This window comes from Vespa crabro, chromosome 24, assembly GCF_910589235.1.
Source record: "Vespa crabro chromosome 24, iyVesCrab1.2, whole genome shotgun sequence".
Classification (NCBI taxonomy): Eukaryota; Metazoa; Arthropoda; class Insecta; order Hymenoptera; family Vespidae; genus Vespa; species Vespa crabro.
Genome location: NC_060978.1, coordinates 2558372 through 2574876, shown reverse-complemented (window position 1 = coordinate 2574876; position 16505 = coordinate 2558372). Strand labels below are relative to the sequence as shown.

At 31.3% G+C, this 16505-nt stretch overlaps 1 protein-coding gene across 5 annotated transcripts in view; it reads left to right on the top strand.

The window, feature by feature from the left end:
* LOC124432165 (furin-like protease 2) overlaps positions 1-16505 on the top strand; it is a 332353-nt gene that overhangs the window by 293109 nt on the left and 22739 nt on the right. For 4 of the 5 annotated variants that reach the window (XM_046980815.1, XM_046980816.1, XM_046980818.1 and 1 more), the window contains exon 3: positions 16105-16209. In XM_046980815.1, the coding sequence (XP_046836771.1) occupies positions 16105-16209 (105 nt within the window). Of the gene's footprint in view, positions 1-7557; positions 7756-16104; positions 16210-16505 lie in introns of those variants that run through there. The other variant, XM_046980819.1, reaches the window with a different exon arrangement.

The window sequence follows — 16505 nt, the reverse complement described above, 5'->3', positions numbered from 1 at the left end:
TTTTAAAGTTTATATACAAGAGATTTATTATTTTAAAATAACGACAATTTCTAATGATATATTTTTAAAACGATGAAAGAGTAAGAGAAGAGATGAGAATATTATTATTGCTTTATCGAATGCAAAATTAACTCTTGGAAATTAATTAATATAAAATAAAATTCGAAACTTTTAGAACGATGATTCGTTTAGATTCACTCGGCCCATTTCATTAGTCCTTTTACCCGAAATTATTTCGACAATGATTTCTCTTCTTTCTCTTTTTTTTTTTTCGTTTCTTTCTCTTTTTCTCTTTCTGTATAACTTATTATTAAATACTTTTCAGAATTGACTGCATATAATTAACGTACCTTTTCCACTAACTCTCTTTCTCTCTTTTTCTCTCTGTATCTCTCTCTCTCTCTCTCTCTCTCTCTCTCTCTCTCTCTCTCCCTCTCTCTAGTTCTCTCGAGAATTCTGACGTTATTTCCGCAAAATTATGCTCGAAACTTCTTCCTCCTCGTTGATACTCTACCAGCTCGTGAAGCACTCGGCTCTCGCTCAAGCTCGTTTAGAATTTCATTTGCTTTTAGGAAAATCGTAAAGAGAGAACGCGAGTTCCCATTGGATCGGGAAGGGGAAGATTGAAGAAAAGAGTAGGGACGAGTGGAGGGGGAAGGGGGGGTGGATGGATTGAAAACAATAAAAAAAAAAAATTCGACGAATTGACTGTTTAATTGGAAAGTACGTAACCCACTGCTACCGACGCTTATTACTTCTTAAATAGGAAAAAAAGAAGAACAAAAAAAAAGAAAGCAATAAAAAACAAAAAAAAGAAGTAGAAAAAAATTTATTGCCAATTTTGCGAACGTTGAGAGAAAAAAGGAGAAAAAAGAAAAAAAAAAGAAAAGAAAAAATAACAATAAGACAAAATATCTAATCAAGAAAAAGACATGAGCGTCTTATGAGATCCGTCATTGTGGAAAAGTACGCAACTTGACTATGCCTAAGTCAGCGAGTATTTCCGAGGATATCCGAAGGATGTTGTTCGATGTAAAAATAAAAAAAAAAAAAAAAAAATAAAAAAAAAAATAAAAAAGAAAGAAAGAAAAAAAAAGAAAAAGCTATCGAAGGAAATCGTCGTTCATTCAAATTTTCCAAGCCGCTATACAGACAATGTAAAAAAGAAACAGGAAAAAGGAGGAGGTGGAGGAAGAAGAAGAATAAGAATAAGAAGAAGAAGAAGAAGAAGAACAGGACAAGGAGGAGGAGTAGGAGGAGGAGGAGGAGGAGGAGATTGAACGGGAAGAAAGAAAAAAGCTATCCGCGATTTCTCGTCTCGTCGGCAATTTCCTCAACATCTGCCATCGTACGTCTCTCTCTCTTCGTCTTTCTTCTCTGTCGTACAACTACTCTCGTTATCCGACATTTTTTTATTCGTTTCTGTGCCACCAAGGAAATCGGTGTTCTTACGTTGGCAAGCAAGCAGGCAGGCAGGCAGGCAGGAAGGCAGGCAGGCAGGCAAGCAGTCAAGCAAGCAGACATCCCAGGTTGAATCAACGAATTCCATCGTGAAATTTACGTTTTGCTAAGTCAGAATGGAACGAACGAAGGACAAAAGTAGAGAAATAGAGATAGAGATAAAGATAGATAGATAGATAGATAAAGAAAGAAAAGAAATAAAGAAAGAGAGAGAGAGAGAGAGAGAGAGAGAGAGAAAGTAGAAAAATCTTACGGTGGATTCTTTTTCCTCCCTCTGTTCCCTGTGCTAGTAGGAGAACGTCGTTTTTCCGGTCATTAGGTTCTCCGTTTGCCGGCGTTAGCAGAGCTCGCTCATGTCTGGTTCTAACGATATAAAAGAAGAACGAACACCAGAATACGATGATCCGCGAAGGTCGTTTGGAAGTTAAAGAAGCCTATATATGCCAAGTTAAAATGCTTAAAGATACTTTAACGCATACGAAAAAGTATCTTTTTACACATTTGTCCCTTCGTAGATACACATAAGAAAGTATATAAGTTAGTATTTATTTATTTACTTACTCATTTACTAACTAACTTACTTACTTACTTTTTTCGTACGTTTCTAACATCGTTTACTAAGATCGTCAAGTACTTATACATTTTCTTTTACCTTTTTTTTTTCTTTGAATTCTTTTCATTCGCACACATCAAAAAACTTTGATTTTCTATGATCCTATTTTTTTTTTACGATTATATCAACCGACTACTTTCTATCAATTTTTCCATATAATCTTCTTCTCGTGCTCATTGATAACGTAGAAATATTTTATATTCGATATCGATTGATGAATAATTCAAAGATGATAATATTGTTATAAATAAAATTAATAGTTAATAATATCGTTCTAATTTCCATTCATACGATTGTTTTTTTTATCGTAATATCATGAATAACGCAAAAACAATTGTTCGTACCTGTTGTGCTGTTTTTAGAGATAAATGTATAATATCACGATAATATATACCTCATGGCAATTGTAATATTAAATTTATATATATATATATATAAAGAAAGAAAAAATAAAATTCATCTTGAAATTTATCGGATAGAAATTACTCTCTTTTCGTTTTACGTTCGCATACGATTTAATATAAAAGCTTGTATCGAAGTATAATAAGAAAAAAAAAAAAAAAAAGAAAGAAAGAAAGAACTACGATCTCGTGATAAAAAATAATGTTCTCTCTTTAAAAGTCTTCTGTTCGAGATCTTTCATTTAAAGTACCGTTTCGTAGAGCAACGTATTTACCAAAAGAAGAAGAGGGTCCGTTTGAAGTATACTTCAAGTGGTAGGACGAATACCCTTGGTACTCGGTACTAGCGGAACGTTCCAAAGGACGAGAAGGGTACTTAGGTTTTGTTTGCTTACGTTGCTGCTTCGTGGTTGGCCACTTGTGGTTGTCGACAAAAAAATTTCTTCGCACAAAATAATCCAATAATTCTTCAATAGAAGATAATAATATATATCCTCTATAATCTTAAATTATTTAAATTATTATTGTAAAACGTTACGTTAGATTGTAATTGAACGAGTTGTTTTGACAAAAAAAGAAAAGAAAAAAAACAGGAAAAAAGAAAAATCCTGCTGACACTCTGATGGCGAACGAATTGTTTCTTTTCTTTCCTTTTTTTTCCCCCCCCCCCTTCGTTTGTTTCTCTCTGCGACAAAAATTATTATTAAAAATGTCAAATCGATTCGCAATGATCAAAAAAAAAAAGAAAAAAAAAAAAAAGAAAAAAAGAAAAGAAAAAAAAATAAAAAAGAGAAAAAGCTATACTATCATAGAAAAATAAAATCGAGTTGAGGTCGCGACTGGTTAGATGAAAGAGGGGAAATAGTGGACCGATAAATGCGTGACGCGGGTGAAAAAAGAAAAAAAAAAAGAAAACAGAAGAGAAGAAAAAGAACTAAAATAAACGAGAACGATCGGTCGGTCGGTTGGTCGGTCGGTCAGTCGGGACGATTGTTTCGTGCTAACGTCACGTTCTGTGTGACATCACGAGGAAGAAGTATATTCGTTTTCGATTCTACATACTACTGGCTTTTACTTTCGCTATACTTTGAAACCACCACGAGTATTGTCGGATAACAACTAACACCGAACTTCGGTTTTGTTATTATTGTCGCTTTTCTATACTACGTTATTCCCACGATTTTATTCGCGAACCGTTGAATCGAATCGCGTGTCGGACTGATCCGAAAACCGGAAATAAGAAACAAAAGAATCACTTGTACGTACGTACGTACGTACGTACGTTTGATGAACAAAATTCTCTCCATCTTTTTTTTTCTTTTCCATTTTTTTTTCTTTTTTCTTTTTCCTTTTTTTTTTTTTTTTTTTTTTTTTTCTTTGTTCGATTCATTCCCATTTCCATCGAATTTATCGCGAATAAATAAGACAAATGAGAATTCCTCTGATCGTCGAAAGGCGTTACGTATTTTTTTTTTTTTTTTTTTTTTTTTTTTTTTGTTTTTTCCCTAGTTAAAAAGAATTAACTCCGATGACCGAACGTGTTATATCAAAGAAAACGATATCGATTATACGTGATGGGAATGATAATAAGAGTAAAAGTTTTATGATTTCGAAGATTTTCCCTGATGGCTTATAATGATACGTATAGAATGAATGAAATCATTGAGAGATTAATTTTCGAAGACATAAACAACTTCTTTTATTAATAAAATTATACAATATTAATCAAGCAAATAATTTAAACAAATCTATTTTAATATTTTAATTTACTAGAGTGTATTGAATTGTCTAAGAAATAATAGCAAAGAAAAAAGAAAAAAAAAGCACATAAATCATTACAAACCAATAATAATTTGATTAATAAATTTCAATGAAATCACTTTTCAATGAAATTTTATTAAATGATTTTTTACTTAAATAATCAATTAAAACATATATACATATATATATACTTCCGTATCTAACGATTTTCAGTGAACGATTATTACTTTATATTTATCCCATTATCCAAGTATAAGATTATACTATTGAAAGTTCTAATTAAAACTAGTACACGAGTGTGTTAATATCTATTATTAAAGTACGATCTGTATAGTAAATTATAGATAATTACAGAAGTAACAAAAATGTCACGATAATAGTTTCACAATTAACATTGTAAGAGAAATAATGTAGAAATGTATATGTCGAATAAAGATAAACAAAGACGGAGACAGAGAGAGAGAGAGAGAGAGAGAGAGAGAAAGAGAAAGAGAGTAACACATACTATTACGATTTATAGTAACGTTCCATCGAGATCTATTCGCTTTCACCGAGACAGCCTCGTTCTCTACGTCACACCATGTTTCCTCCTTCAAGATCGATAGGGGAAAAAAGACTTCCGTAAATTACGATTCTGACGTTTCAACGTAGAAGGGAAAAAAGAAAAAAAAGAGTTTGGGAGAAGAAAGGGAGGAAGGTAGGGGGAGGGGATTGGGATTGGTAGAGGTGGGAGAGAGAGGAAGAGGGAGGGAAAGAAGAGGAAGACGAAGAATAACGATCATTCTCTTTTCCTTCAGAAGAATTTTTCCCGGCGGTCACGTTTCCCGCAAGAACACGAAAAATAACGAATTACATACATACATATATACATACATATATATATATATATATATATATACACACGCACATATAGTACACAAACGAAACCAATAGAGTTTTGTCGAATGTCCTACACGTTCCATTCGAGCACGATCGCAAGTAAATGGCGAGAATCGTGTGGTACCAACGATAATTTCAAAATGAATTCTCTCTCTCTCTCTCTCTTTCTCTCTCTCTCTGTCTTTCTGTCTGTCTATCTTTTTCTCTCTTTATTTTTATCTCTCTATCGGTCGTAGCAATTCGGCGTTATTGCATTACCAATGGAACGACGACGCTCTCTTCCGTGGTTTACAATAAGATAGCGTTAAAAATCCAAGAAGTAAGGAAAGAGAGAGAGAGAGAGAGAGAAAGAGAAAGAAAGAAAGAAAGAAAGAAAGGGGATGTTTTCACACCTTCGTAGAAAAATTCGACACGAAAAATCCTTTATCGTTAGATACGTAGGTAGTACCTACTACTACTACCATTGTATGTTTCTGAGTCTGTTCTACCAAACGTATTATTATTACGAACGTTTGAAATTCCATCCTGGTACCTTCTAGGAGGGCCCCTCTTGTACTCCTCCTTCTTGATAAAACAATCAACATCCTCGTAAAAAGGAGGACTTCGAAAGGAGTTCCTCTTTCCCTCTCTTTTTCTCTTTCTCTCTCTCTCTCTCTCTCTTTTTCTCTTTCTCTTTATCTTTATCTTTCTCTTTTCTCTCTCACCTCGGAAAATTCGATGGGAATCCACGATATCGCGAATGAAAAAGTCGAAAAAGAACGAAATCCGGAATACGTGGTCAGCATTATGCGAAGAATTCAAAGAATGAAAGAATTCGACGTTCATTTATATATTTCGTTATGCCTATGAAATTTTTCTAAGTGTAGAATTACGAATCTGAAAAAAAAAAAAAGAGAAAAAAGAAGAAGAGAAAGAAAATGAAAGACAGAGAAATAAAGAGATAGAATTTATATTTCTCGAGAGCTATAATTAATAAAAATGAGCTTATGACATTAATTCGAAATTCGATGATGATAATGAATTAATAAAATTGACAGATTTGGAAATGTTTTTTTTTAAATTGGTACATCATTTTATCTCGATAAATGTGATTTCAAATATTAATTCTCGTTCCTTTTAATAGGATTGTAATTTATTGAGATCAAAATCAATATATATTAGATCATCAGCCGTTCTTACTTTGGAATATCGTAAAAAATGATATTATTTTAACTTCGTATAATGTTTTTTTCTCTTTTCTTTTCTTTTCTTTTCTTTTTTTTTTTGTTTCACTCTCACTCTCATTCACTTTTTACCTTTTCTCTTTCACCTAAGTCTCGTTGGTTTTGTTGTTTACTTTACTTGTAAATCCTACTGCTGGCAAGCAACGAACGTTAGAAATTTTTCATCCTAAACGCGATGCTCGGACGAACATTGATAAAAATCTTCGGAAGAGTCTTCCCAAGTCAAGTCAGCTCTCTTTCCTTGATAACGTCACGAACGAACAAACGTTTTGCACGTACATACATACATACTTACATATGTGTGTGTGTATGTGTGTGTGTAACTACAGACGCGAGAAAGGAGATCGCTTTTACGCGCATGTGTGTATGTGAAAGTGAAAAAGAGAGAGAGAGAGAGAGAGAGAAAGAGAGGAAGAGAGAAAGAAAGAAAGAGAAAGAAAAAAAGAAAGAGAAAACTCACGTGAAAAACAACCTTCCCATACCAAATTTATTGAGACGAATGACTCCTTAGAAAGAAAATAGCGAACGATATGGGCTAGCAAGGTTATCACGGTAGGAAAAGTAGATATACGTATATATGTATATATGTATGTACATATATACACAATTATACAAATTTCTCGGAGGAGAAATTTTCTAATTATCGAAATAGTATAATATATATGTATATATATATACATGCGTAGAAAATCTAAACAACGTAAATACTACAGAACGTCTAACATTTGTACAATACAATAACAAAGATCTTTTATCTTACGATTGTCTTTCGCAAAGTACGCGACGAGACGTATATAAAAATATGTAAAATTCAAAGAAAATAACAATTAAGAGATAATAAAAATGAAGAAATCTTTTCCAAAGAATTAATTTCATTCTATTTCGTTTCGTTACATTTCACTTACTTTATCGTACGTTTTCATTTTGTTTTGTCTTCTACGAACTCGGAGAAATACAAATGTAAATATAGCCCGATGACCTTTTGCGAACCTCGAAAGCGTTTGTTATCTTTAAGACATTCGCCGGTACTTTGATTTAGCGGTTTTATCCCCACTTATCCTCAATTCCTGCCATTGGTACCTATATCTCCCCACTCTACTACCATTATCATCGCTACCACTACCACTATCATTCTCCAGTCAAGCTAACAGTTTCGAAGCCTATTCAGGTAGGTTATCTCATCCGGTAGTCGCACCACGGCTCTGTGCTTCGAACGGTTTTCCATGTAACCAGAGGAAAAGAGACAAGGAGAGAGAGAGAGAGAGAATCAGAATGAGTGGTGGAGGAGAACAGTGGTGAGAAGCAAAGAGGAATGAAGTGGTGAAGTGGTGGAGGAGAAGGAGGAAAGTCCGTGTACATGCATCGTACATCCTCGCACGTCGCCATACTCGTGAACCTCGTTGTGTGTTCCATCGAGGTACGATAAATCGCCCTACGTACGTACACGCCCTCTCACCTCTCTCTATTTCCTATATTTCTCTCTCTTTCTCTTCCTCTCTCTCTCTCTCTCACACACACACATATATACACTAACACATATACATACATAGAAACTACCCTTTCTATTCCTTTCGTTCTAGAATCTAACAATCCTTTTCCTCTTCAAAAAGTTCTTTTTTTTCCTTCCTCCGATTGCCGAAGTAAGTTTAAAAAAAAAAAAAAAAAAGGAAAATAACCAGCGTAAAAATATATTATTAATCGAATTTTTTCGTTTTTATTTATTCGATCATAGCATTATATGGTCACAACAAGAAGAGAGATTATATATAACATATGTATTATGTATAGATACGTATTGGATATTTATATACTACGTACATTTATCAGAAATACATACATTTACAGTATTACAAAAACGTTGATGTATATTCCGAATCGTATTTCAATCCGAATCGTCGTAATCAAAAGTGCGTGACGAAATTAGTTTCTATTTTATGATTGCAATGATATCTATCGTTATTGCTTACCACTATACGAATTATTAGCTATGGGAATACTATGATTATTTGGGGAATTTTCTTTATATAATAAATTTTTGTATGTAGTTGTCGTGTACATATCGTATGTAGGTATATGAGAAAATTCATGATTTGTATGTATAAGTAATCAAGTAGAATTTTTAAATGTCATGCAAATGAATGCATACATCCGTTTAATGATTTATCGATTCATTATGTATTTTGATTTTAATACTTTTTTTTTTTTATTTACCTTCTCCCTTTTTTTCTTTTTTTTTTTTTTTTTTTTTTTGTTGAAAAACTGTTATTTACTAATACCTATGCATTGACCAATTATATATTATACATATAAATGAACGAGAAAGTTTTACGAATTTATATGTACTATTTCCGTCATGTATTTTCTTTTTTTTTTCCCCTCCTCCCCCACCCTTTGCGAAACATAATGTTAACGTATACTCTTAGATAAAAGTTGGGATTATTAGTCGTACTACGTATGCATATAATCAAACGATAATAATAATTTTTCAAGGTCGTCTTTCCTTTGTTTTCTTTTAAACAGAAAAACTTATAAATAGTATAAAATAACTATTGGATACATGAAGGTTTTAATAGGTATCCTGCATCCTTCATAATTAAGTTGATTTAAACTTGTCAATACGCAACGCTTTTACTACGTAGTTTAATTAACACAGAGAAATGCGTTTTAATTAAAACAGAGGAGGAATAAACGTAAAAGTTAATACTTGCGATCACTCTCTTTCTTTCTTTCTTTCTCTCTCTCTTTTTTCTTTCCTTTTACCTTCCCCTATCTTTTGTTTTTCATATTTCTTAACAAATTTTTTTTGTTTCTTTTTTTTTTTTGAAAATAACTTCACACATCCAGTCGTTGCAATAATATATATATGTAACTAGATAACTAGGTGTATAGATATATAAAACCTACATATATATATATATGTATTATACATTATATAATACATACATTACTTCGTAAGATTAGTAACGATTTGCCACTTCGAATTCTCACTCAATAGTTGTGAGAAGCCATTTGAGTAAACGGACAAGGAATAGTTTCGGCAAATTTTCCGCTGACAATAGCATTGCCATTGAAGCGACCACCACCATAACCACCTACATTTAGATACGAACCCCCTAAGGCGTCTTTGTCTCGTCCCACTCACAATCAGTTAACCCTAAGTCAATTTCCTAATTGAATGCCACAAGTTCGGAATCTATTTTCTATCGAAGATTGCTAATGGCTTTTCGTTTCTCTAGTCAAAAAAAAAAAAAAGAAAAGAAAAAAAAAGAGAAGGAAGAAACGAAAAGAGCGCCGAGGAAAAACAGTAAAGTAATATTAAAAAAAGAAAAAGAAAAGAAAAAGAAATGAACAAAAAACAGTCTGTTTTTCTCTTTATTTTCTGCTCTTCTCTCTGTCTTTCTTTCTATTATCTATTCGTAGAAAAAGCTAAAGAATGAATTTGAATGGCGAGCTAGGTGAACGAGCTTAAGTCATACAATTGGTTGCCATGGGTGATGCATGAATGTATTATGAGGGCTAATGGCACCGACCAGCCCTGCCGTCGCGATGAACGCGAGATTTTATCGTCCTATCGTTCCTCTCTCCAACGCATCGACACATTTTTTATTTCTCTCTTTCTCTCTCTCTGTTTTTTTTATCTCTCTTCCCATCCATCATCTATCTTTTCGTAGTAAAATCTTTTGTTTCTCGTAGCTCCGAGAATGATCAGACCGGAACAGAATAAGCCCATCGGTTGGCATTTAAAATCATGTTCTCTGTGAATTAATAAAAATGCTTTCGTTATCTCTGAATTTCTAAAAGAACCAAAAATGTGTGCGTAACCATGTCATACATACATATATACATATGTATATATATATATATATATATATATATATATATATATATATATATATATATGTATATAATTTAAATAATTCAAATAATAATCGAGATATATTGAATATATTGGGAAGCTTTTGTTTTATTCTCTAATTCTTTCTTTTATTATTCAAAAATATTATTATACACGTATCTAAAATATTTTCCCTTTTCTATTTTCTTTTTTTTCTTTTTTCATTTCTTTTTCTTCCTTTCTTTCTCCTTTCACTACAACGTAAAAATAAAAATAATTTGCAATGAAAGAAGTTGATAATCAAGTAAATCCTTATTTACGTCGTAATTAATCATAGTTGATAACTATATTAATTAATAAGAAATATTCTACGAAGTATCGATTTCCTTCTATCTCTTACGACTACGTTTCATGGCAATTCTATGGAACACCAAACGACCAAAAATCCTCTTTTCGTAAGATTCGGTACTAAGTATACTATCTAAGATCTTGCCCCCGTTGTTCTTCGCAGAAGAAATACGAATCGACAAGACGTACTTCGAAAAGTAAACCTTTCTTCAATACACGTAGAAGTAATAGTCCTCTCTCTCTCTCTTTCTATTTCTCGTTTACTCTCTTCCTCTCTTCCTTTTTTTACCATAAGATTCCATTGGTAAAACAAGATGAAAGATCTTCGTATCCTTGTTGCTTTATTTTTCAACCCTCCATTAATGCTCTCTGTCTCTCTCTCTCTCTCTCTCTTTTTTTTATTTTCTTTATTTTCTTTTTACAACAGTATTCCATTGAAAAGGATCGTAACGTTTTTCAAAGCTATATCCCCATCGTAATCTGTATACTATCATATATATTATTAGATATTATTATATTATAAATTTCGTATATTTTCTTTTCATAAATTGCTCAAAGACAAAAGTTATGGTCAATTATGATTATATCCAATGAGAAACATTTGAAGTTCTAATTATTACGAACACACATGAGATCTCTTATCTTCTTCCTTATCTCTCGATAATATACGATCGATGAATTCAAGATAAATGGATTTTGCGAGAAAATTATATAGAACTTTTATATTATGTGTGCTACGTCGTCGTCATCGTCGTTCTAGTCGTCGTCGTCGTCGTCGTCCTCGATGTCATCATCGTCGTCTTGGGATAAGCGTTTAACTAACCGTGAAACGATATTATTCGATCGATATATCTAGTAATAGATATAAATGAGAATTAAAATTCGAAATGTCTTTCGAACGTTCGTTTTATTCTCGTTTAAACGAGTTCCTTTTATTTCTTCCATTTCTTTTCTTCTCTCTCTCTCTCTCTCTCTCTCTCTCTCTCTCTCTTTCTCTCTCTCATATTTTTTTTCCTTTTTTCCTCCTCGTCTAAGATGTGTTTCCACCATAATAAATCGAAATCGAATGGTACTAACTTCGAGAACATTTATATTCCCTTCTTCGATTTAGTATTCTTCATTAATTCGCGGGGACATGTTCCTTTTCCCGTATAAAAAAAGAAAAAAAAATAAAAAATTAAGAAAGAAAAAAAAAAAATTCACTCGAGATAAAAACATTAAATCTTATTTAAAATGTAAGGATTTCTTTTTCCTTTTCTTTTTGTTTTTTTTTCTTTTTTTTTTTTTTTTTTTTTTTTTTTCTTTTTAATCATAATCTCCAGAATAAATCCGATTGAAAGTTCACTTCGAGGATTGCGAAATGGTGTTTCATAAAAAGTTTCACGATATTCATTAATAAAGCTAATTGAGCGATCCCTATAATTTCAAAGTAAGGTATCATCTACATCGGTTAATCTTATAACGTTCGTAATATTCCTACAAAGCTAAGATCGCGTGACTCGAGCTTATTTCGTCAAGAGAATCACAAATTACGTGCCCGAAGGAAATTCATCGATTATCTCTCTCTCACTCTCTCTTTACTCTCTCTCTCTCTCTATCTCACTCACTTTTGAAGCTTTCAAATATGATTCTATGAAAAGCATCCTATATGTTTTTTAAGAAAATTTTCTTAATCGAGGGAAAGTGGTGCGTGTTAGACGTCAAAAGAAGAAGAAAAAGAAAACAAAAAGAGAGAAAGAGAGAGAGAGAGAGAGAGAGAGAAGACTGTCAAAAGCATGTTTTTCTCTGTCTGTTTCTCTCTTAGTACAGTCTACAAAAAAAAAAATTTAAAAGAAAGAAGAGAGAGAGAGAGAGAGAGAGGGAGAAATTCCTTTCTTAGATGGCTCCTTTCGCTTTTTAAATCTCTTATTACTTCGCTGCCTACATTACGCGAGAACGTCCAAGAACTTTCTTAACTTTCACAGGATTCGTATGCATCCCCCGTACTAACGACGAATTATTCAAGAATTCTCGAAAGAGAATCTCTCGGAAGATAAAGGGAAGAGACAGAGAAGAAGAAAATTCGTCTCTGCGCCGTTAATCTTATCGGGTTCTTTTCGTATCGATCAATGAACGAAGAAAAGTAGAGAAGGAAAGTTGAAAGGAAGAATGGAAAATTATTATATTTCATTTACATTTTTAACAACGTTATATGATATATATATATATATATATCATTATTTTAACATTTAATTCTTACAATAGTCGATATATTAGTTTTGTTATTATTATTATTATTATTAATGTTATCATCTTTATTATTGACTTTGGTCAAATAAGTATTACTGTAAGAATTTTGGATAAATTGCATGTCTTTGTATTTTTTTATAGAAAAAAAAAAAAAAAAAAAAAAAAAAAATGTATTACTAGTTTATTTTTTAAATGAATAACATTATAAAATATTTTTTATTAAGAACTTTTATTATTTTATATTTAAAAACGATATAAATCTACATTATAAAAAGTATTTTGTTTAATATTTAATATAAAAATGAACAATGGCTACTATTTCTTATATTAAAAATTCCTACAATATTTATTATGGCCAACTTCATATATATATATATATATATACATATGTGTGTCTGTGTGTGAGTATGTGTGCATAATGTTTTTCTACAAAATTTTTCTCTCTCTTTAGATATTTTCTAATCTATTTTTTTGTTGTTCTAAAAAAAACATTTAACTTGAAACGACGAAGTAATTAATGAAATTCAAACCTTATTGTTTTTTTTTTTTTATCGATTTACAACCAAATAAAAAAAAAAAAAAGAAAATAAATAAACTAAAAATCGATAAGAAATAGTATCACGTTTTACATTTAATAATAATCGAATGTTCATACGTATGTATTTATGTGCGTACGTATTATAAATATATATATATATATATATTTTTAAAAATACGAATGTTCGTTTCATTTCAACGAAAGAATCAGTTATAGACGTGTACAAGATGCGTCCATTTACAAGGCATGCGTTAAAGGAAGAAAGGAAAAGGATACTTATTCCAAGATCCGTAAGGTTACAAAAAGGGATCCAACAGTGAAATTCTTTTCACGTTCTTGATCCGCGACAGGATTCGTAATTTTGGTAAGAAGACGGCTGGAGCACGTTCAGAGAGCTTCTATCTCTACATCTATTCCCTGTTTTACTCTCTCTCTTTCTCTCTCTCTCTCTTTCTGCCTCTCTCTTTATCTCTAACTCTCTTTCTAACTCGCTCATTTTTCTTTTTCTCTATTTCATCTCACTCTACTTATTCTCCTACGTAACTTAACGAAACGTGCGCGAAATAAAACGAGGCTATTGCGCATAATGCGAGAGATAGACCACGAAAATACGTGAGAATTGAAAAGTTCATGCGATGGCTTACTTTTCTTAGGATCGCTAGAGTCAGTAGTAGTAATATAAAAAGCTTTTATCGTTGATTCAGCTACATACACATATATATATATATATATTTTTTTTTTTAATTTACTAAAACCCTTGGATGCATATCTAAAATGTAAATACGTATATACATATATGTATTTCGAATTGATTCTCAAACTCGATCTCGTTCGTTATATGAGTGATTTAGAAAAAAATTAAATAAAATAAAAAAAAAAAAAATGATAGGAAAATAAAAAGTATAATTCATATATTCGAAACACAAGTACGTATATATATATATATATATATATATATATATATATATATATATATATATATATATCTGCATTTAATCGTGCGTTAATTAGTATGCTCATCGCGATGACCAAGGTACGCATATGCGATCTCCATCTGTAATGTAAAATAAAACAAAAAAGGAGACGAAATAAAAAATTTAATGATGCAGGGACATATAAAGAACCAAAACGGTATTAATACGTGAGTGAGGAAAAATTATTAAGCTTCCTGGCATTGGCCGTCGAACGATAGATATCGTATGATGACGAGTGCATATTGCAGTGGTTAAAAAAAGGAAGAGAGAGAAAGAGAGACAGAGAATGAGAGAGAGAGCTGGAGGGAAAGGGGAGAGAGTTTTCGGTCGAAGTCAAAGGGAAAATGGAAAACCGACGAAATCAATTTTACAGTCAGCTTCTCTTTTCTTCTTTTTTTTTTTTGTTTTTTCTTTTTTTTTCTATACATCGCTCTGAACTCGTTCCGGATTCGAAAAAAATTTCATGGCTTTTTTTCCTTAATCATCGCGTGTGTCGTTAAAAGAGCTTGTTTTGAAAGAACTTTTTCTTTTTTTTTTTTTTTTTTTTTTTAAATTGCATAACATCGAAAAGAAATAGGGGGATCTAAAGAGGATCAAAAAAATTTATCAGAAAAGAAATCGTAATACGATAAAATGGCTAAATCAACTTCTATCTTTAGATAGAGAGAAAGAGAGAGAGAGAGAGAGAGAGAGAGAGAACGTAAAGAATCGATATTACGAGATTTCTTTCCTATCTCTCAACGGATATTGTCCAAATTTTCTATCTAGGTGTTTCTGAACTACTCAGAGGAAATTCCAATATGTCGAGATAAAAAGATTTTTTCATTAGCTTCGTACGTGTTACTTTACGTTTTATATAAAGGATATGTTACTTAAAATGGAACATCGAAATATCCATCTCGTTTAAAAATATATATCAAATGAGATTATTACAAAAATGAACTAAGTTAATTGTATTTTCGTATTTTCGAATTTAAATCATTTAAACATTATTGTAATGGCAAACGAAAAGAAAAATTGTGCGAATATATTTATTATTGAGACAGGAAGAAAAAGATAATTTTTATTATTCAATTAAAAAAAATTATTGAGCCCTTTAATATCTCAAATGATCTGTTTCAGATAACTTTCATGATCAAACGAATCGTATGAAAACGCATTTATTACTTTATTTAATATTTTTCATTCAAGATCAATAAAGATTCCATTAGTAGATTCTTGTTGCATTTATCGATAAACTAAACAACGAGAAAACGTTCGAATATTTTCCCCTTTCATATGACTAAACCTTATTATACGTAATAGTCGTTTGAATTTTATCTAGGAATGTAAAATTGACGAATGAAATATGAAAGTAAGTAAACTTTTTGGGATTTGAATTATAACCATGCATCGCTAGAGAAACTATCGATCCGTATAACTTAGGATGCTGATTAGAATATTTTCAAGATCTAGTTTTTAAGATCGCTCGATATCTCTATCATATCGCATTACCTTTTTTTTTCATTTTCTTATTTTAGCTCTTTCATTTTTATGTATCTTTCATGGCGTTCTTTGAAACGAATCAATGGATTAAATCGATTTAAGTTTCTTTCGATAAATTATATTAAAATAAAAAAATGGTACAGTTTATTCCTTGAGAAAAATTTTCGAGGATTATTCCGTCGTGAAATTTATCGAAAAAAAAAAAAAAAATATATATATATATATATACAACAAAATGAAAAAAAGAACAAATAAATCGTGCGTAATTTAATCGCATGGATTAATAATAAAAAAAAAAAAAAAAAAAAAAAAAAAGAAAGAAGAACAAATTAATTATTTATTTTTCAACTGTTACAGATTGGCTCACTGAAGAACTACTTCCTTTTCTCTCATAGACGATTAAACAAGAGATCACTGACAGAGAGCGAGCCACATCACAAAATACTCAGAGACGATTCACGAGTAAGTGTTTTATCCTATTTCCTTTGAACAATCTCTTTGAATCCATTAACGATAATTAAATAGGATTAATATAACTAGGAAGGATTATAATAAACCGAAAGAAATCATATATGGACGAACGCATTTTACGAAAGTTGAAACTGTAAAAAAAAGAAATGATATTAACCTTCGATAAACGTTCGATTGAAAATCAGTAATGATACGAATGTAATCCTTTTTTTTTTTCTCTATTTTCTCAAGGAAAAGAAGAAAGGCAGAGGAAATTGATATAAAGGAAAAAAGCAAATAATATTAAA